At 46.1% G+C, this 17788-nt stretch overlaps 2 protein-coding genes across 2 annotated transcripts in view; one reads left to right on the forward strand and one right to left on the reverse strand.

Annotated features, from left to right (window-relative positions):
- The first annotated feature begins 3882 nt into the window (after nucleotides 1–3882).
- Nucleotides 3883–6614, forward strand: LOC308674847 (uncharacterized protein). The gene is made up of 2 exons (XM_081339649.1): nucleotides 3883–3923; nucleotides 4129–6614. Exons 1-2 carry the CDS (start codon nucleotides 3918–3920, stop codon nucleotides 6070–6072), a joined length of 1950 nt encoding a protein of 649 aa, XP_081195775.1. The 5' UTR covers nucleotides 3883–3917; the 3' UTR covers nucleotides 6073–6614.
- Nucleotides 6615–8038: 1424 nt separating this feature from the next.
- Nucleotides 8039–17788, reverse strand: part of GPSM1 (G protein signaling modulator 1) — a 107326-nt gene continuing 97576 nt past the window's right edge. The window contains exons 12-14 of the mRNA XM_081339617.1: nucleotides 13925–14084; nucleotides 12591–12793; nucleotides 8039–11601 (exon numbers count right to left, since the gene is read on the reverse strand). Of these exons, the coding sequence (XP_081195743.1) occupies nucleotides 11398–11601; nucleotides 12591–12793; nucleotides 13925–14084 (567 nt within the window). The 3' untranslated portion in view covers nucleotides 8039–11397. The remainder of the gene's footprint in view (nucleotides 11602–12590; nucleotides 12794–13924; nucleotides 14085–17788) is intronic.

Raw genomic sequence — 17788 nt, forward strand, 5'->3', positions numbered from 1 at the left:
CTGCGCATGAGAAGCCTCCCAGTAGCCCTGAAGCCATGGCTGCAGTGAGACCCCAAGCACAGTGGTAGGAGGTTTGCACTCAGAGCTGGAAGGGACCTTGGAGGTCTTCTAGTCCAGCCCCCTGCCTGAGCACGAAATCCTATACCAGGGGTAGGCAACTTTGGCTCTTTTTTGACTCGTGGACTTCAACTCCCAGAATTCCTGAGCCAGCATGGGGAACTATGGCCCCTTCATGACTTGTGGACTTCAACTCCCAGAATTTCTAAGCCAGCTTGGCTCAGCTTAGAAACCTCTCCCTTTCCCCTCAGCATGGCTGGCTCAGAAATTCTGGGAGTTGAAGTCCACGAGTCATAAAAGTGCCAAGGTTGCCTATGCCAGCACTATACCATCTCAGACAAGTGACTGACTGTCCAGCCTCTTCTTAAAAACCTCAAGTGATGAAGCACCCACAATGTCTGGAAGCAAGCTCTTTCACTGGTTAATTGTCCTCACTGTTAGGAAGTTTCTCCTTAATTCCAGGCTGAAAATAATAATAATAATAATAATAATAATAATAATAATAATAATAATAATAATAATAATAATAATAATAATAATAATAATAATAATAATAATAATAATAATAATATACTGGAACACCATTGGCATTGACAAATTCGCCGTTAGTCAATTGCAAAAGGCGGCCTTCCATCCTGCGACGAGATCTGTAATACCATCAAACATCCATATCTGCCTATCCCAGGTACTTGGTAAGGAGTTGATAGGTAGACAAAAATGCCAAATCCAGTCTGAACATCTGGCTGACTGTGATGATCAATGATGATGATGATGGAAGGGACCATGGAGATAATCTAGTCCAACCCACTGCTCAGGCAAGAAACCCTATCCCATTTCAGACAAATGACTGTCCAGACTCTTCTTAAAGACTTCCAGTGTTGGAACATTCACTGCTTCTGGAGGCAGGTTGTTCCACTGGTTAATTGCTCTAACAGTTTCTCCTTAGTTCTAGGTTGCTTCTGTCCTTGATGAGTTTCCATCCGTTTCTTCTTGTCCTGCCTTCAGGGGCTTTGGAGAAGAGCTTGACTCCCTCTTCTTTGGGGCAGCCCCTGATATATTGGAACGCTGCTCTCCTGTCCCCCCTCGTCCTTCTCTTCCCTCGGATGCTCTCAGCCAGTACTGGGGGGAGGATGGCTGGGCCATGGGTTATGATGATTACAGTGGTGCCTTGGAGAGGCTCTCCATGGAGGGGAACTGGCAGCCTTTGAACCCATCTCAGAAAGTATCCAAGGACCCATCCTCCCCACCGACAGTTGGCTGTGCATCCTGGAAGGCTTTGTTCTCAAATCCTCAATCCTTGTGTGTCTATGGAGATTGTCAGTCATCCACGTCATGGTTGCCTCAAGGGTGTTTTGTTTTTTGTCTTTGTTTTAAAAAGCAACCAGACCATTTTTTCCTTTCCTTGAGGAAGAATTTTCGCTTCTTAATCAAGAAGCTTCATCTGTCCTTGCACTTCCTCTTCTCTCTCTCTCACTTTCAACGGGTGGGAGTTGGGGCCCCTTCCTGTTCTTGCCTGATGCCTCATGGAAAACCAGCTGCTTCCTTCGATCGGGCAGCTCGGCAGGCACCGGAGCCGTGAATATGGAACCCGGGTCAGGCCAGCCAGGCCGTTGCTTGGAAACTCCGGAGCAGGTTGGTGGAACTAGTTTCCTGGGTAAAGAAGGAACGTTTCCTGGGAAGTTGAGATTGGGAGGGGTGGGGCGGGAGGAGAGCACCCCTGCTGACATGGATGCCGAATCAGGATCAGTTGGGCCACTGAAGTAGGAATGGGTTACATCTTTAGGTTTCTGGGGAAGGTGGAAATCTTTCTGGCTGGAACAGCTCTTAAAACGGGGAGCATGGGTGGGTTGGCAGTTCAGTTATTGTGCCTGAATCTGCCACGTCAGAATCCTTCCCAGAGAGGTGGATAAGCCATTTCATCACCTGCGCTGGATATGCCTTTCTCCTCTGTCCTGCCCCTGGAAACTCTGGAGCTAATCTCATAATAATTAATAATCTAATCATTAATAATAATTGGTAAGGCCACACTTGGAATACAGCATCCAGTTTTGGTCACCACAATGTAAAAAAGATGTTGAGACTCTGGAAAGAGTACAGAGAAGAGCAACAAAGCTGATTAGGTGACTGGAGGCTAAAACATATAAGGAACGGTTGCTGGAATTGGGCATGTCTAGTTTAATGAAGAGAAGGACGAGGGGTGGCATGATAGCAGTCTTCCAGTATCTCAGGGGCTGCCCCAAAGAAGAGGGGGTCAACCTATTCTCCAAAGCACCTGAAGGCAGGACAAGAAGAAACGGATGGAAACTCATTAAGGACAGAAGCAACCTAGAACTAAGGAGAAACTGTTAGAGCAATTAACCAGTGGAACAACCTGCCTCCAGAAGCAGTGAATGTTCCAACACTGGAAGTCTTTAAGAAGAGGCTGGACAGTCATTTGTCTGAAATGGGATAGGGTTTCTTGCCTGAGGAGGGGGTTGGGCTAGATGACCTCCGAGGTCCCTTCCAACTTTACTATTATGATTATAAAGCTGAAATCCTCAGCTGGAAGCAAAGAATGCAAAGCATTGGGGGAGGGGGGAATTTGGAATGTCTTCTTGTTGGAGGTGGGGTGGTGGTGGTGTTCTCAACAGACAGGAAATCTCATGCAAACGAAATAAGGTCCTGCTGGTTTAATGAAGCAAGGCCTAAGACAGGGGTAGGCAACCTTGGGTGTTTTATGACTCGTGGACTTCAACTCCCAGAATTCCTGAGCCAGCCATGGCTCAGGAATTCTGGGAGTTGAAGTCCACGAGTCATAAAACACCCAAGGTTGCCTACCCCTGGCCTAAGAAGATCAGCTAGACACCAGGAGATGGAAGGTGCTGGAGCTATGAAGACACCCCAGCGAGAAGCCACTGGTTGTCTGTGAAGAGAATTGGGAGGGACCAGCTGAATCCAACCGTTTAAGCAGGAAAGTCCAAGAGAATTTGCTTTCTCCTGCTAAAAGTCATGAAGCCACACTGGCGCTTCCGCCCTGAGTCTTCGGAGAAGGGTGGGATATAAATGGGATTAAAATAAATAAATAAAAAAAAATAAAATTAGCCTTTTATCCAAGTCGGAACGGACTGGTTTTGAAAAGCATTTGGGTTGTGATCGCAGCCTTCCTTTTTAAATTGGTTGTTTTTTAATTTTTTTTTTATGATTGCTAACCAATGTTGATCCGTGTATGTTTTCCAAACTCCGCTTTTAAAGGAGTAACATGACCTGAAGAACGTTTTCTAATCTTGGGCGGTCTTGTTGAGTCACTGAGCAGCGTTTGATTCTGGCAGGTAACACATCCAATCAAACCATACATTTAAATAATTAACAGAATATCAGAGTTGGAAGGGACCTTGTGGGTTATCTAGTCCAGGGGTCTTCAAACCTGGCCCTTTTATGACTGGTGGACTTCAACTCCCAGAATTCCTCAGCCAGGAATGCTGGCTGAGGAATTCTGGGAGTTGAAGTCCACCAGTCATAAAAGGGCCAGGTTTGAAGACCCCTGATCTAGTCCAACCCCCACCCACCCAACCGTGCACCCTTTCTGACAGATGGTTGTCCAGTCTAGGGAGAGACCCTCGGATGGGGGTGGGAGGGGCAGAGACGGGACGAAGGAACTCCTCGCTACTGCGCAGGCGCCACCTGGCCGAGTCAAGGAAAGAGGACGCCGATTGGTCCCTCTGGCGATGGCGGCGATTGGCCGCGGGCCTCCGTGGGGGCGGCCCCTCCAGAGGAACAGGCGGAGGAGCTTCCGGGGGAAAAGGAAGTGTTGTAGCCTTCGCTTCTGGAAACCAAACAGGGCAACGAGCGAGATTCCTGAATCGGCCAGAGAGGAGCCGGGAATGCAGGTTTGGCGCAAGGGATGCTGGGAGTTGCAGTCCGGAAGGGTCACTTCCGGAGAAGGGACTCCTGGAGGGAGGGAGGAAAGGAGGCCTGGTCAGTGACAGCTGGAGGCTTCGGCCTTCCTGCCCGGCCGGGCGGGCGGGCTGCCTTGGGACTCCCCTCCGGGCAAGGGGACGAAGCCGTAACCGGCCTTTCCTCTTCCTTCGCCAGAGGAAAGCACCGCCGCCGAAGAAGAGGCCCCGAGGAGCAGCCCTGCCTGTTCCCGGCGCGCCTTCCGCGGGAGACGGCGGGGAAAGGCCTGGAGGCCGCGCGGCTGCCGAAGGGATCAGCCGAGGGGGAGCCCGCGAAAGGAGCCCGATTGGAGGGAGAAGCGGGGATGAGGAAACGGGCGGAGACCCCGAGACGGGCCCGGAGGGCGGAGGGTTCTTCGGGACAGGCAGAAGACCCGGGAAACGCCACAGAATCCAGGAGGGAGGAAAGAAACATGAATGCCCGGAATGTGGAAAATCCTTTAAAACAAGTGGAATTCTTGAAAACCATCTAAGAGTCCACACAGGAGAAAAGCCCTATAAATGCCTGGAATGTGGCAAAAGTTTTGGTAGCACGGGACACCTTTATAGACATCAAAGGATCCACACAGGAGAGAAACCATTTAAATGCCTGGAATGTGGCAAAAGCTTCAGTGTGAGCGCAAAACTGTATAGGCACCAAAGAATCCATATAGGAGAAAAACCGTATAAATGCCTGGAGTGTGGAAAGAGTTTCAACAGGAGCGATAACCTTTATACCCATCAAAGGATCCACACAGGAGAGAAACCATTTAAATGCCAGGAGTGTGGAAAGCGCTTCTGTCAGAAGAGAAGCCTTAATATGCATCAAAGAATCCATTCAGGAGAGACACCAGATGAATTCCTGAAGTATGGAAAGACATTGAATCAATTGGGGAACCTGAGGAATCAGCAAGGAATCCATGAGGGAGAAAAGAAATATCAATGTACAAATTGTGAAAAATCCTTCAAAAAAATGACACATTTAAAAAGACATCTAAGAATCCATACAGGAGAGAAACCATTTAAATGCCTGGAGTGTGGAAAGAGCCTCAGTCGAAAGGAAAGCCTTGACAGACATCAAAGGATCCACTCAGGAGAGACACCAGATGAATTCCTGAAGTATGGAAAGACATTGAATCAATCGGGGAACCTGAGGAATCAGCAAGGAATCCATGAGGGAGAAAAGAAATATCAATGTACAGATTGTGAAAAATCCTTCAAAAAAATGACACATTTAAAAAGACATCTAAGAATCCATACAGGAGAGAAACCATTTAAATGCCTGGAGTGTGGAAAGAGCCTCAGTCGAAAGGAAAGCCTTGACAGACATCAAAGGATCCACTCAAGAGAGAAATCATTTAAATGCCTGGAGTGTGGAAAGAGCTTCAGGCAGAAGAGAAGCCTTAATACACATCAAAGGCTGCACAAAAAACCCTATAAATGCAGGGAATGTGAAAAATGCTTCAAAACAAATGAAATTCTTGAAAACCATCTAAGAATGCACAATGGTGAGAAAGGATATAAATGCCTGGAATGTGGAAAGAGCTTCACCCAGAGCGGAAGTCTTGTTATTCATCGCAGAATCCACACAGGAGAAAAACCCTACAAATGCCTCGAGTGTGGAAAGAGCTTTACTGAGCGTACAAACTTCCATCAACATCAAAGGATTCACACTGGAGAGAAGCCATATAAATGCCTGGAATGCGGAAAGTGCTTCAATAGGAGTGGAACCCTGTATAGACATGAAATGATTCATACTGGAGAAAAACCACATAAATGCCTGGAGTGTGGGAAGAGCTTCAATCGGAGAGGAAACCTTTACATGCATCAAAGAATCCACTTGGGAGACAAACCATATCAATGTCAGGAATGTAGAAAGTGCTTCAATATGATGGAAAGTCTTTACATGCATCAGAGTATCCATTCAGGAGATAAACCACATAAATGTCTGGACTGTGGCAAGCATTTTCATTTAAAGAAAAACCTTAATTCACATAAAAAAATCCATGGAGAAAAACCATATAAATGCATTGAGTGTGGAAAGAGCTTTATTGCGCGCAGAAACCTACATCGACATCAAAAACTTCATGTGGGAGAAAAATGATAAATATGCCCGAGTGTGAGAAGACCTTCAGTCATAGTGTGTATCTCAGGAATTGAATTGCAGACTTAATTTGGCCAAGTGTGGACACACAAGGAATTTGTCTCAAGCGCACAAGATCTCAGTGTACATACAAGGCAACAGAATGATAATATATTTCCAATAAGATGGTTGAGTAAAGAAGATAAGGGTAGATAGTAACTGCCAAATAAGGGACTTTCTCAGGGTTACTAATAAAAGACTTTTTCAATTGTACATGTTAAAGGTTTTATCTGGCTGAAATTGTACCTTTCCACAACATAATGTGACTCATGATGCCTTTTCCGATGTGAACGTTCTTTTAATATGATGCTCGTGTCAATTATGCTTAATATTATGAGGTGTTACTGTCCATTTCTCTGACATAACTGAACAGGATGATTTCCATCCAATCAAGTCTTGTTTTGTACCTTTTCTACTGTATGGAGTGCAAAATGAAATTCGATTCTGTGTCCTGGATTCACTCTTCATTAAGAAAACCTCTTTCCTATAATAAATTGACTTAAAATGATCATCCTATTCAGTGCCTAATTGGAGCAAGTGTGCCGTGGCTGAATCTAGGGCTAATTTGGCCTTCACTGTTGTGGATGCGAAAGTGCTGCTCCGTTTGATATAATCAGTATGGGTGTCAAGCAAGAACATCCGATGTCATGGTTCCAACAATGGGTTTCCCAAATGAAAGCGCCATGTAAGACCATCCCCAGATATCTGAAACTCTAAATTGCACACTCTCAATGATCCCCTTTAGAGCTTTTTAGAAGAAACAGGAGACTCTCTTGAGGCCAACAAAGATTTGTGAGATACTATCCATATCCTCAGCATATAGGAGGAGAAATAGGGCATACAGATTGAGGCAGGGTTAAGCAGGAGATGGTCAGATGAGGTGTTGAGTGGAGATGCTACTTAAAGAAGGTGGTCAAAATACAGCCCTGCAAGAATTTTCTGAAGAGGATGGTTAGCACATTTCATGCAATTTTTGAAAGAGAAAAGCTGCATTTTCCAATTTCCTCATAATTATTTCTCTCAAAATGGAATCAAATGTAGATTTAAAATCTACAAAGGCTACATGCAGTAATTTTGTCCTTGCCATTTTAATATGTTTTATTTAGAAGAAAGTTTACTCGTACATTATTTGAATGAGAGCGTTGACCTTGTGCTCCCAAATGTGCACAACATAATTAAGACCACAGTATCCTTGCTCAGCCCTCCGCCCCTCTACCCCAGGATCTTCACAATGTGCAACACCTATCACTGCTTTTATTCCTGAACAGTAATTTTATTTCTCCCCACTGTGTGGCAGTAATGCTGCAAATACAGCTTACAGTTCAACTTAGACTTTTAAGTCTTACAGCAAGTCATTCAAAATTATGACCTATACCCAAAGTTATGGCCACTGCAACACACACGCACACACACACCATTGTGTGATCACAATTTGGGTGCTTGGCAAATCCCTTATGACTGACCCTCGGGATGCTGAAGCTGCTCCACCAACCAGTGTGACTCCACTGGGTTCTTTGGCCTTCCTGCCCTGCTGGGTCCCGCATCCTTGGGCCTTCTCTCCACCGTGTGAAACCTTGAAGGATTGCCCTTTGAAAGACCTGGCACATGTGCCATATGGCCTCCCTGTATAGAAGCCAGTTACTCCCTCTCCTGGATTGGGAGTACTTGCTCCCCGTCACTCATGCCGTAGTCATGTCCCATTTGGATCACTGCAAACAGGAGCTCCACATGGAGCTGCTCCACTTTTGCTGTAACCGCTTGGGAATTTGGAAGAATTCAGAATTCGGAGAAGAAACAGGCTCCTTTCTAGCCTGTTTACAAGGCCGTTGTGCCCTGAGAGTGACCTATTAGCTGTTTACCACCTCAGCATTCTCAAATCACCTCTATGGACTCATATTGGATGCCAGTGGACTGGTCGGGGGGGGAGGGTTTGAGGAAAATGAAAGAATTGCCTTGCGTGGGATTCCACCTGACTTCTCTGTATCCACTCCCTCTCAGTAAAAGTTCTGATTAATTGTAATGGAGTCAAGAGTTTTGTTTTCCTGAGGGAGCCGCTGGGTCAGGTCCATAACTTGCTCTCATGGACTAGGACTTCAGAGTCACCCTATTTATTCTTCATACTTTGGGCGTTATGTATAGGCAGCTGATCCTTTTCGATTGTTCCCCCCCCCCTACATCTGTATTAGTCCTGGACGGTTGAGAAAATAATGCCCAAAGAACTTTGCTCACAAAAAGTTTATTAAACAACTTTATTTTCTTTCTACTCCAAGATATCTATTTTTGAATTAATTTGGCAGCTCTTTTGACTTCTCAGAAGGAAGGGAAAGAATTTAAAAAAATTGCTTCCTTTCCCCATCCTCTCAACAAATCACAAGCAATACATTTCAAAAACAATAAATTAGCGATACATTCAAGTATACCGGCCAAGATGTTCCCAGCAGCAGCTTTTTTCTTGCCGTGTTCTTCTGCTACCTGGACAAAGGGACGGGCCAGGCCTTCTCCACCAGCTGACCTTCCCCTCTGCAGCAGAGACTGGAGTGGGGCTTTGGCCTTGCAGCACGGAGACCTCTACTGCAGCACGAAGCAAAGGGTGGGGCTGTTTGCACCGGCAGCCAGGTCCCCTGGCATGATCCCCACACACACTGCCCATGGAATCTTTGAGGAGAAAGGCTTTCTAGTTGTGGCTATGACCAGAAGGGGCATTTGGGATCCCTTGAAACCTTTCAGAGTCAGGACACGTTCACCACCATTGGACGTTTCCTAGGATGCGATCGAAGATGATTTTGCTGAGAAGACATTTATTTGCGGTTCAGGAGAGTTCTGGCAGGCAGCAAAGGGACCAGACTAAATAGAGAACTGAGACACACTTGGACACCTTGGCATTTCTCGAGAGGTTTTCCAACCAGTCAAAAGAATCTGGGCTTGGGTAGCACCTATTCCAAGAAACACATTTGATGAAAAGGCAAGATGCTTTCAGGAGCTGCAGCCTGCAGCCAATTCCTGATTTTTTTGGTGGGGGACCACCATAGAATACAGGTAGTCCTCAACTTAAATAGTTAGTGACCATTGAAAGTTACAACGGCATTGGAAAAAAGGAACATGACTGTTATTCACACTACCTTTGCAGCATCCGCGTAGTCAGTTGATCAAAATTCAGATGCTTGGCAATTGGTTCACATTTATGATGGTTGCAGTGTACCCTGGGTCATGTGATCCCCTTTGGAGACCTTCTGACAAAGAAAAGTCAAAGGGGAAGCCAGATTCACTTAACAACCGGGTTACTAACTTAACAACTGCAGTGGTTCACTTAACAATTGTGACAAGAAAGGTGGTAAAATGGAGCAAAATTCGCTTAACAATTGTTTCACTTTGTAACATAAATTTTGGGCTCAATTGTGGTCGTAAGTACCTGTATCTCCCCTTCAAAAGGCCGGAGTTTTGAAAGAACCAAACAAGTAGGGAAGCCAGGAAAAAAGATCCAGTTGCCCAGGGGAACGGCAACACACTTTTTTCCACTTCCACAGTCATTGATTAAATTGAGGAATAAGCGCCAAATCAACAACACACGATAAGCAAAGAAAAATAACTCCTCTCTACCTTCAAGGAAGCCAGATTAAAAGAGGGCCAGGATTTGTCAAATATATTTATTATTTTAACTGAAAATTCTTCAATTGGTTACTAAAAGAGAGGACTCGCTGCAATATCTCGTGATGACTGCAATAGCTATGGAGGTAGAGCCCACATTTAACCATGCATTAGGACAGTTCTGAGTGAAGGAACCTAGGACCTGTCCCTGAAGTTATGGTCCTCGTCAGTGCCCTTGGCCACATAATGAAAACTCGCCACTCTGCACCCTGCCACAACTTATGACCGTCCGCAAGGCTGCTGCTGCTCCCCCCACCTGCCTCTTTGTGATCGAATATCTGGCCTGTGAGCATGTCAAAACCTGCAAGGCTTCAAGAGACCCCATGGAGAAGGTACAAGGCAGCCTTGGTAAGAAGGCCTTGCCAGACACAGGCTGGGCACACTTGACCGTAGTTGCAAAGAAATGGCAAAAGTGGGGTAATCTGTGTGTTAACTGGCCGGACCTCCCAATCCTAATGGGCTATATGCACGCTTTGTGATGCACTGCAGCATCTGCTAACTCTTGCACAGCCTGCCTCGGGTACCTCAGGATCTCCCCTATCCTTCCTAAGACACCCCTGCACACCTAACCTGGGATTCAGCCCACTTAGTGACCCATCAACAACAAGCAGGAGTGCTAGGATTGTAGCCTTTGAGCAAAGTGGCCGCGCCCCATCTTGTTTTAAGAAGAGCTGCCAACTACGCAAAGCCATCTATTTGTATAGAGATTCAGAAAACTGGAAAGGTAAGTGGAGCAATTTACAAGTGCTGCTGGATCCTATAATCAGCCAAGGGGGCAGGCAGAAAGTCCATGGCATATTTCTGTGCCCCAGGGAGCCCTGTAGCTGTCAGGCCTGGCCTGCAGAGAAGATTTCTGCATACCGGGCAGCCTGATAGCTTGCACTGGATCTCCCCCACTCCATGAGCCCTGCTTAATAACCTGTCCAATCACTACAACTGGGAGAGCCGGGATTGCAGTCACTGATCAAAACGGCCGCCTGACATATTTCTGAAATCAATTATGGTCATCAGTCAAACACTATCTGTAATTAGGTGTCCCAATTTCCCATGGCTAACAGAAACCTTACATCTTGGCTCTGGATGCTTCCTTCCCTCTGTCTCCTCCCTAGCACCTTTCCAACTAGCATCAGATTGCACCTGAGATCAAAGTGCAGCAAAGAGCATATTTTGAAAGCAAAAATTTGCACACGTATCCCTTGATTGTCATCTTCAATTTATACTCCCCAAGTCGGCTGACAGTTTGGCACAGGATATGGACCTAAAGAGGCAGAGGCATAAATCAACCTGACTTGGGGTCAAATCCCAAAGCAGACCCTTGTCCTGCTCCTTCTAGGGCTTGGCCCTGATCCAGACTCCGTGGTGCAGATTTCCCCCTTCCTCAGTTCCTGAGCCTGGTGTTCATTGCTTGATGTTCAAGTCAAGAAGATACCTCACCCTTACTGATCCTGCCCAATTGGTCCACAGGCACCTTGGGACAGGAAAAAGAGCCCGCCCGTTCTGCTTGCCAGTCTCACAATTGCCGTTTTCTCCAGGCTGAGAAAGGGCAGAAGGGAGCCATTGCCACCAGGAATGCCTTGAGCGCCACGGCCTTCAGCTGGGGGCAATGCTGAAGTCCTCCCTTCGCCAGCCGCTCGCTCTGGCTTAACTGAAGCTGGGTCTTTGCTGCTGATCTGGCGCTCGCTCCTCAGCTTGATCTTCTTCGCCTGAAGCCAGATCCACTCTTTGCTCGTCCATGCGCTTGGCCTGGACACGCTGGATCAGGCTGAAGAAGTCTTCATCGGGCACGGTGGGGCCACGGGGCATGGAGTGGGGCGGGGCGCAGCGCTGGTCGTCCAGGCGGGAGGACTGCAGAGAAGCAAAGAGAAGGCCACATTGATGACTTAAAGGAGGTGAACCTCACCAAGGCAGGAGTCCTCTGCTCGGTTGCTCTCTCAGATACCACCAGGCAGCCTTCCTTGCCAGCCAGCTTTGCAAGGCTGTCAGAAGACTTCAGCGCAAGGCGGTAAGAACCCCACACACTGCGCTGAGCATCTTGGGAGAAAAAGCATGAGAAAGCAGGATGGGTCCTTCGGGAGAAGGGCGGTATAAAAATTCAATAAATAAGTAAATAAATAAATAAATAAATAATTTAGACAACCGCCAGCGCTTGATGTGCTAAACTGACTTGACGGGTAGGCAGGGGAAACCATACACTCCAACATCTTTCCCTACAACGGGAAAAGGATTGTGCCCTCTTGCTTGGCTCTCCAAGAGAAGGACATGGTGCCCAGCCTGCAAAGATGTGCCGGATGCTAGGTGAAGGTTGGCCACAACTCCTCATGAACTGGGCCAGACTGCTCTGAACAGCTGTATGTTATTTCATTACTGGATTTACAGCCTGCTTTGTTGAAAATGGCATATGTCGGGGTGTCCTTCCCCCTAATTTCATCTCCATCACAACAAGCCCATGTGAGATAGACTTAGCTGCAAGGAAGCAAGTGGTTCAAAAACCCCCAATGAACCCTGTGGCTAAATGATGGCTTGAACCCCAACTTTAGTGCCAAGGCCAAAGCGGTAACCTTAAAAGAGTTCTATGCTCACCTGGGGAATATGAAGACCAGCGCAATGAGAGAAGCCCCTGTGCCTTGTGAGGCTGTCAAAAGCTGCGGGTGCTTCATCGCTGAAGACTTTTAAGAGACTGGACAGTCACTTGTGTGAAATGGTCTGGGGCCTCCTGCCTGAGCAGGGCCCCTTCCAGCTCCGTTCTGATTGATTGGCAGAGGTTGAATTTTCCTCCCCTTTATTATTAGGATTTCCCAGCAGTGGTGGGAAACGTGGGAGAGGAGCAAACCCACCTGGCACTTCATCAGCATGTTGAAGAATTCGTCACCAGGCTCCTCGGCCTCGCCGTCCATGCGAAGGTGGCCCAGGTTGCTGGGCGTGATGCGGAGGCCGGGCAGGTTCCCCACGCTGGCCCGCTGGTCATCAAGCCGCCGGCTCTGAGAGCTGGCAATGAGATCGAAGAGCTCCTCGGTCTGCGGGGAGGCCATGGACTGAGCTGGGGGAGAAACCAGCCAAGGGATGAGCAAGCCAGGCAGCCCTGGTGGTGGGGGGGAGGGGCGGGGGGGATATCATCTCAGATCTTCTCATTTCTGGCAGCCTTTTGTCTTCCACTCCCAGTGAGGTCTGCAGAACCTGATGTCAATGCTGCTAACATCGGATGTTCTTGCTTTGACCATATATGAAGATGTAGCCATTTCCCCCCTTAACTTGTGTGTTACTTTTAGAGTTAGAATTAAGATGATGCTGTGGGGGGGGGCAGGAGGAAGAATGTGTATGGGAATTAGTTGGACATAACATCGTAGCAGTGTTTTTTCAAGGTTGTTTGAAGTAAGAGATGATAAGAAATGGGCTGGAGAACTGGAGGGAAGGCCTGCATTTCAAACTAATTGAAGAATGTGATTTATGACTGTTAATTGGAGGAGGGAATTGTGCTTTGACCATGTATGTGCCGATGCTGTGCTACTCAAATAAAGATTCTTTAAGGTAAACAATGCCTCAAAGTCTTTGAAGAGTATCATCTGTCACAACCATGACACCTAACACCCTCTCTTTTTAAAAACAGGAGCGCTTCTGAAATAACGGTTTAGTTTTGGGGTTTAGTTTTGGGGTGCCCGTAGGGAAAGACAGCCACGTACCATGACACACCATCCCCCCTGTCTCCTGAAAGAGACTATGTCTCCTGGGAAGACTGAGGCTGAAGGAGAAGAGGGTTAGAAAACTGCAATTGTTGCCTTCAGATTCAAAACAATACATTGTATGGGTGAGTGCAACAGCACATTGATGATTAAATGAGGCCTCCTCCTGTGGCTGCTCTGCTCAAAAACTGCAAATCCTGCACTCCTGATTGTTGCTGTTTAGCAATCTCACAGATTGTCAAGTGGACAAAGGTAAGGAGTGTGGGGTGCTTCAGGGGGGAGCAGAGGAGCCTGGCTTAGGCTACATGTGAGTTCAGGGAAGAGGGGTGCATGTGAGTTCGGGGGTGTGGTTTTGTGTGCTGCCGTGGATGGAGCCTTGCTTGTTTGTGCAGACTGGTTGCTGGCAACTCCCGAGAAAGTTGCGTTGCGGCTGTGCAACAACCCAGCACCGGACAGGGAGCAAGGGTCAGGGAAGCTGGTGGCCCACTTACTCTGCGCCTCTTCCGGGGCAGGGACAGGCATAGCAGTTGCTTCGTCCGACTCTCTCTGGGAGTCCTCCAATGTACAGCGCTGGTCATCCATCCGACTGCTCTGGAATTTGCTTAGGAGGTCAAAGAAGCAGTCCTCATTCGACTGGGATCGCTGGTTTTTCTGAAGAAACAAGGGAGACTTGATTCAAATAACATGTGTAGGAATGAAGGGAGATCCGAAGCCTGCTTGGCACAAAAAGAAAGCCAGAGTTAGACTTAAAAAATGGGTTTCTTTCAATCTATAATGGGCTAAGGCAGTGATGGCGAACCTTTTAGAGACCGAGTGCCCAAACTGCAACCCAAAACCCACTTATGTATTGTCTGGTGCCAGGTGGGCGTGGCCCATTGGGTGGGCGTGGCTGCGGTGGTAACGGCAGTCTGGGTGGAACTAAAAAGTTCAGTCAATTCCAACTTTGCGAGATCTTTTTTTTTCCTGCGAGAAGTTGAAATTGATTGATTGAAAGTGAAAAGGTTTTATAAAACCCAGCTGAAGGCCTAGGACTGGGCCGACGGTGCGCGTGCCCACAGAGAGGGCTCTGCCTGCCACCTGTGGCACGCGTGCCATAGGTTCGCCACCACGGGGCTAAGGGTAGACTTTAAAAGATATTATTCAATTTAATATTTAGGATTTTGATTTACAAGGGAAATGAACATTAGCTATGAGAATATAATTTTGAATTATAATATGGAGGTTGGATTGAGACAAGAAAGGATATTTTATGAGTAAGTGATGAGGTACCAGGATGACAAATAGAATATATTTATGAAATGTATTTGTGAAATAAATAAGAATGTATTTAACTAAGCAATATGTGTATGTTAGATATGGTAACTATTATGTAATGAAATAGGGGAAATTTGGGTTACCTGAAAGTTAAATACTATGGATCTTAAAGGCTAAATTGGAGCACTGTAATTGAAAATTGGTAAGAATTTAAAAACAGGACATGATCACTATAAGTAAAAATATATTGATAAATATCTTAACTGATTGTGTTATAACTAGAAATGTATTAACTTGATTGTGATATAGTAATTATGGGAAACAGAGAGGGAACTCTTGATAATCTAACCTGAGATATGTACAAATGATTTTGTTACTGGACTATGAATTACCCAATCAGTACGTTGCTTTCTAAATATCTTGACATTTTGATGTAAAATTGGAAAATTAATAAAACTTGTTTTTTTTAAAAAAGGGAGACAATTTTCCAACTTATATAGATGTGTATCTCGATCAACCAGACTTGGGAGTAATTGTGATAAAGGACTTGGGATCATTTAAAATTTGGAAATGAGAAATACCAAAACGTTAAATTTAAATATTCATGAGAAATTAAAACTGAGAAAAATTGATTAGGTCATTGTCTAAAAGATTGAATGTTAAAACAAGATACACATAAACTAAAAGCTATTGGTACACGTTAGAAAGTTATTTTTTATTTGACTGACAGAATAAGAACTGTATTAGTTGAAATAGAAGACAGCACATATTAAAGGGGAAAGAGAGAGAATGGTGATTGTAATAGTTTGGGATCTGTACTGATGATATCTATGTGTAACAGAATTATTGTACTCAGCCGCCATGTTGCTTTTCAGATATGTAAATGTTATATTAGAAAATCAATAAAAAAATTTTTAAAAGAAAGAAACAAGGGAGATGATTTTCCATCCATGAACACAGCAATAGCAATCGCCCTCAGACTTATATACTGCTTCTGTAGCCCTCTCTAAGCGGTTTACACAGCCAGCATCTTGCCCCCAACAATCTGGGTCCTCATTTTACCGACCTCGGAAGGACGGAAGACTGAGCCGGTCACAATCGAATTGCCAAACGTCTGGCAGTCAGCAGCCAGCAGAAGTAGCCTGCAGTACTGCATTCTACCCACTGCGCCACCACGGTTCCCCACACATCACACCTAGTGGGGTGAAACTGGAACTGGATTTGATTTTTCCCCTCCACCAGCTCAGAAAATGATGTTAAGGCGTCTTAATTTCTAGTTTTGCCTTGTTTCCTCCATCTTGTCAGTTTTCAGAGATAGTAGAGTAGAGTAGGGTAGGGTAGGGTAGGATAGGATATAGAATGGAATGGAATAGGAATAAGAATGAGAATAAGAATTGTTAGAATAAAACAGAACAGAACAGAATATTCTTTACTGGCCAAGTGTGATTGGATGCACAAGAAATTAGTCTCCAGTGTGTAAGCTCTCATAAAGCCTTAGTGTAAGACCACACTTAAAATACCACATCCAGTTTTGGTCACTATATTATATAAATGAAAAGACGCTGAGACTCCAGAAAGAATGCAGAAAAGATGATTAGGGGGCTGGAGACTCAAAATGAAAATGGTTGCAGGAATGGGGTATGGCTATTCCAGAGACAAGTAGGACTGGGGGGGACATAATAGCAGTATTCCAGTATTTGAGGGGCTGCCACAGAGAAGAGGGGGGGGGTCAACCTATTCTCCAAAGCGCCCAAAGGCAGGAGAAGAAGCAACGGTTGGAAACTAACCAAAGAGAGAAGCAACCTAGAACTAAAGAGAAAATTTTTGAGTTAGAACTACTGATCAGTGGAACGGCTTGCCTCCAGAAGGTTTGGATGCCCCAACACTGGAGGTTTCTAACCAGATATTGGACAGCCATTTGTCTGAAATCTTATAGGGTCTCCTTCTGAGCAGGGGGTTAGATTAGAAGACCTCAAGGTGCCACCCAACTCTGTTATTCTATGACACAGCAGATAGAAAATCAAGGTGGTGCCCATAGAAAAATCACTGTAAAATCTGGGGGTGCTGCTTTGGTTAGATGGGGGGAGTGCACTGCACCTTCTTCTCTGCTTGGGAACCAAAGGGGTCAAGTGTCCATCTGCACTGGTCCCAGGATGATACAGGTTCCCAGAGCATAGGAACCATTTTTCAGGATTCAACTGCAACCCGAAACGTTCTCTCAAATGCCAGTGGAGCACAACTCAATTTGTTCAAACTGATGCATATGAATGTATCTTTCAGATGCTGGTGGCTGGTGACCGACATGCCCCTTCAGAGGCAGCATTCATTGCATTTTCTTTCTCCAACATCTTTCTGGCGGGCAAGTCGTCTGGATGTTTGAATCACACAACTGTGGTTCCCCCTCCCCTAAGTAAGGAAAACTTATCCGGGAAGTCAACTCCATGGTGAGGCAAAAAGATATGAAAAATGGTTGCAGGCCAGTCTAGAGAAAAGGGATGCGGTGGCTCAGTGGGTTAGGACACTGAGCTTGTCGATCAGAAGGTCGGCAGTTTGGTGGGTCGAATCCCGAGTGCCGCATAGCAGAGTGAGCGCCTGTTACTCGTCCCAGCTTCTGCCAACCTAGCAGTTCGAAAGCACATAAAAATGCAAGTAGAAAAATAGGGACCACTGCGGTGGGAAGGTCACAGCGTTCCGTGCGCCTTTGGCGTCTAGTCATGCCAGCCACGTGACCACGGAGACATCCTCGGACAAGCGCTGGCTCTTCGGCTTTGAAACGGAGATGAGCACCAGCCCCTAGAGTTGGAAACGACTAGCACGCATGTGCGGGGGAACCATTACCTTTACCTTTTAGTCTAGAGAAAAGAAGGACTAGGGGTGACATGATAGCAGTATTCTAGTATTTGAGAGGTTGTCACAAAGAAGAGGGGGTCAACTAATTTTCCAAAGCACCAGACAAGAAATCATGGATGAAAACTGATCAGAGAGAGAAGCAACCTGGAATTAAGGAGAAAGTTCCTAACAGCAAAGACAATTAACCAGTGGCACACCTTGCCTTCAAAAGTTGCGGGTGCTTCATTACTGGAGGCTTTTGGGAGGAGACT

This window comes from Vipera berus (genome assembly GCF_964194415.1).
Source record: "Vipera berus genome assembly, chromosome: 15".
NCBI classification, from domain to species: domain Eukaryota; kingdom Metazoa; phylum Chordata; class Lepidosauria; order Squamata; family Viperidae; genus Vipera; species Vipera berus.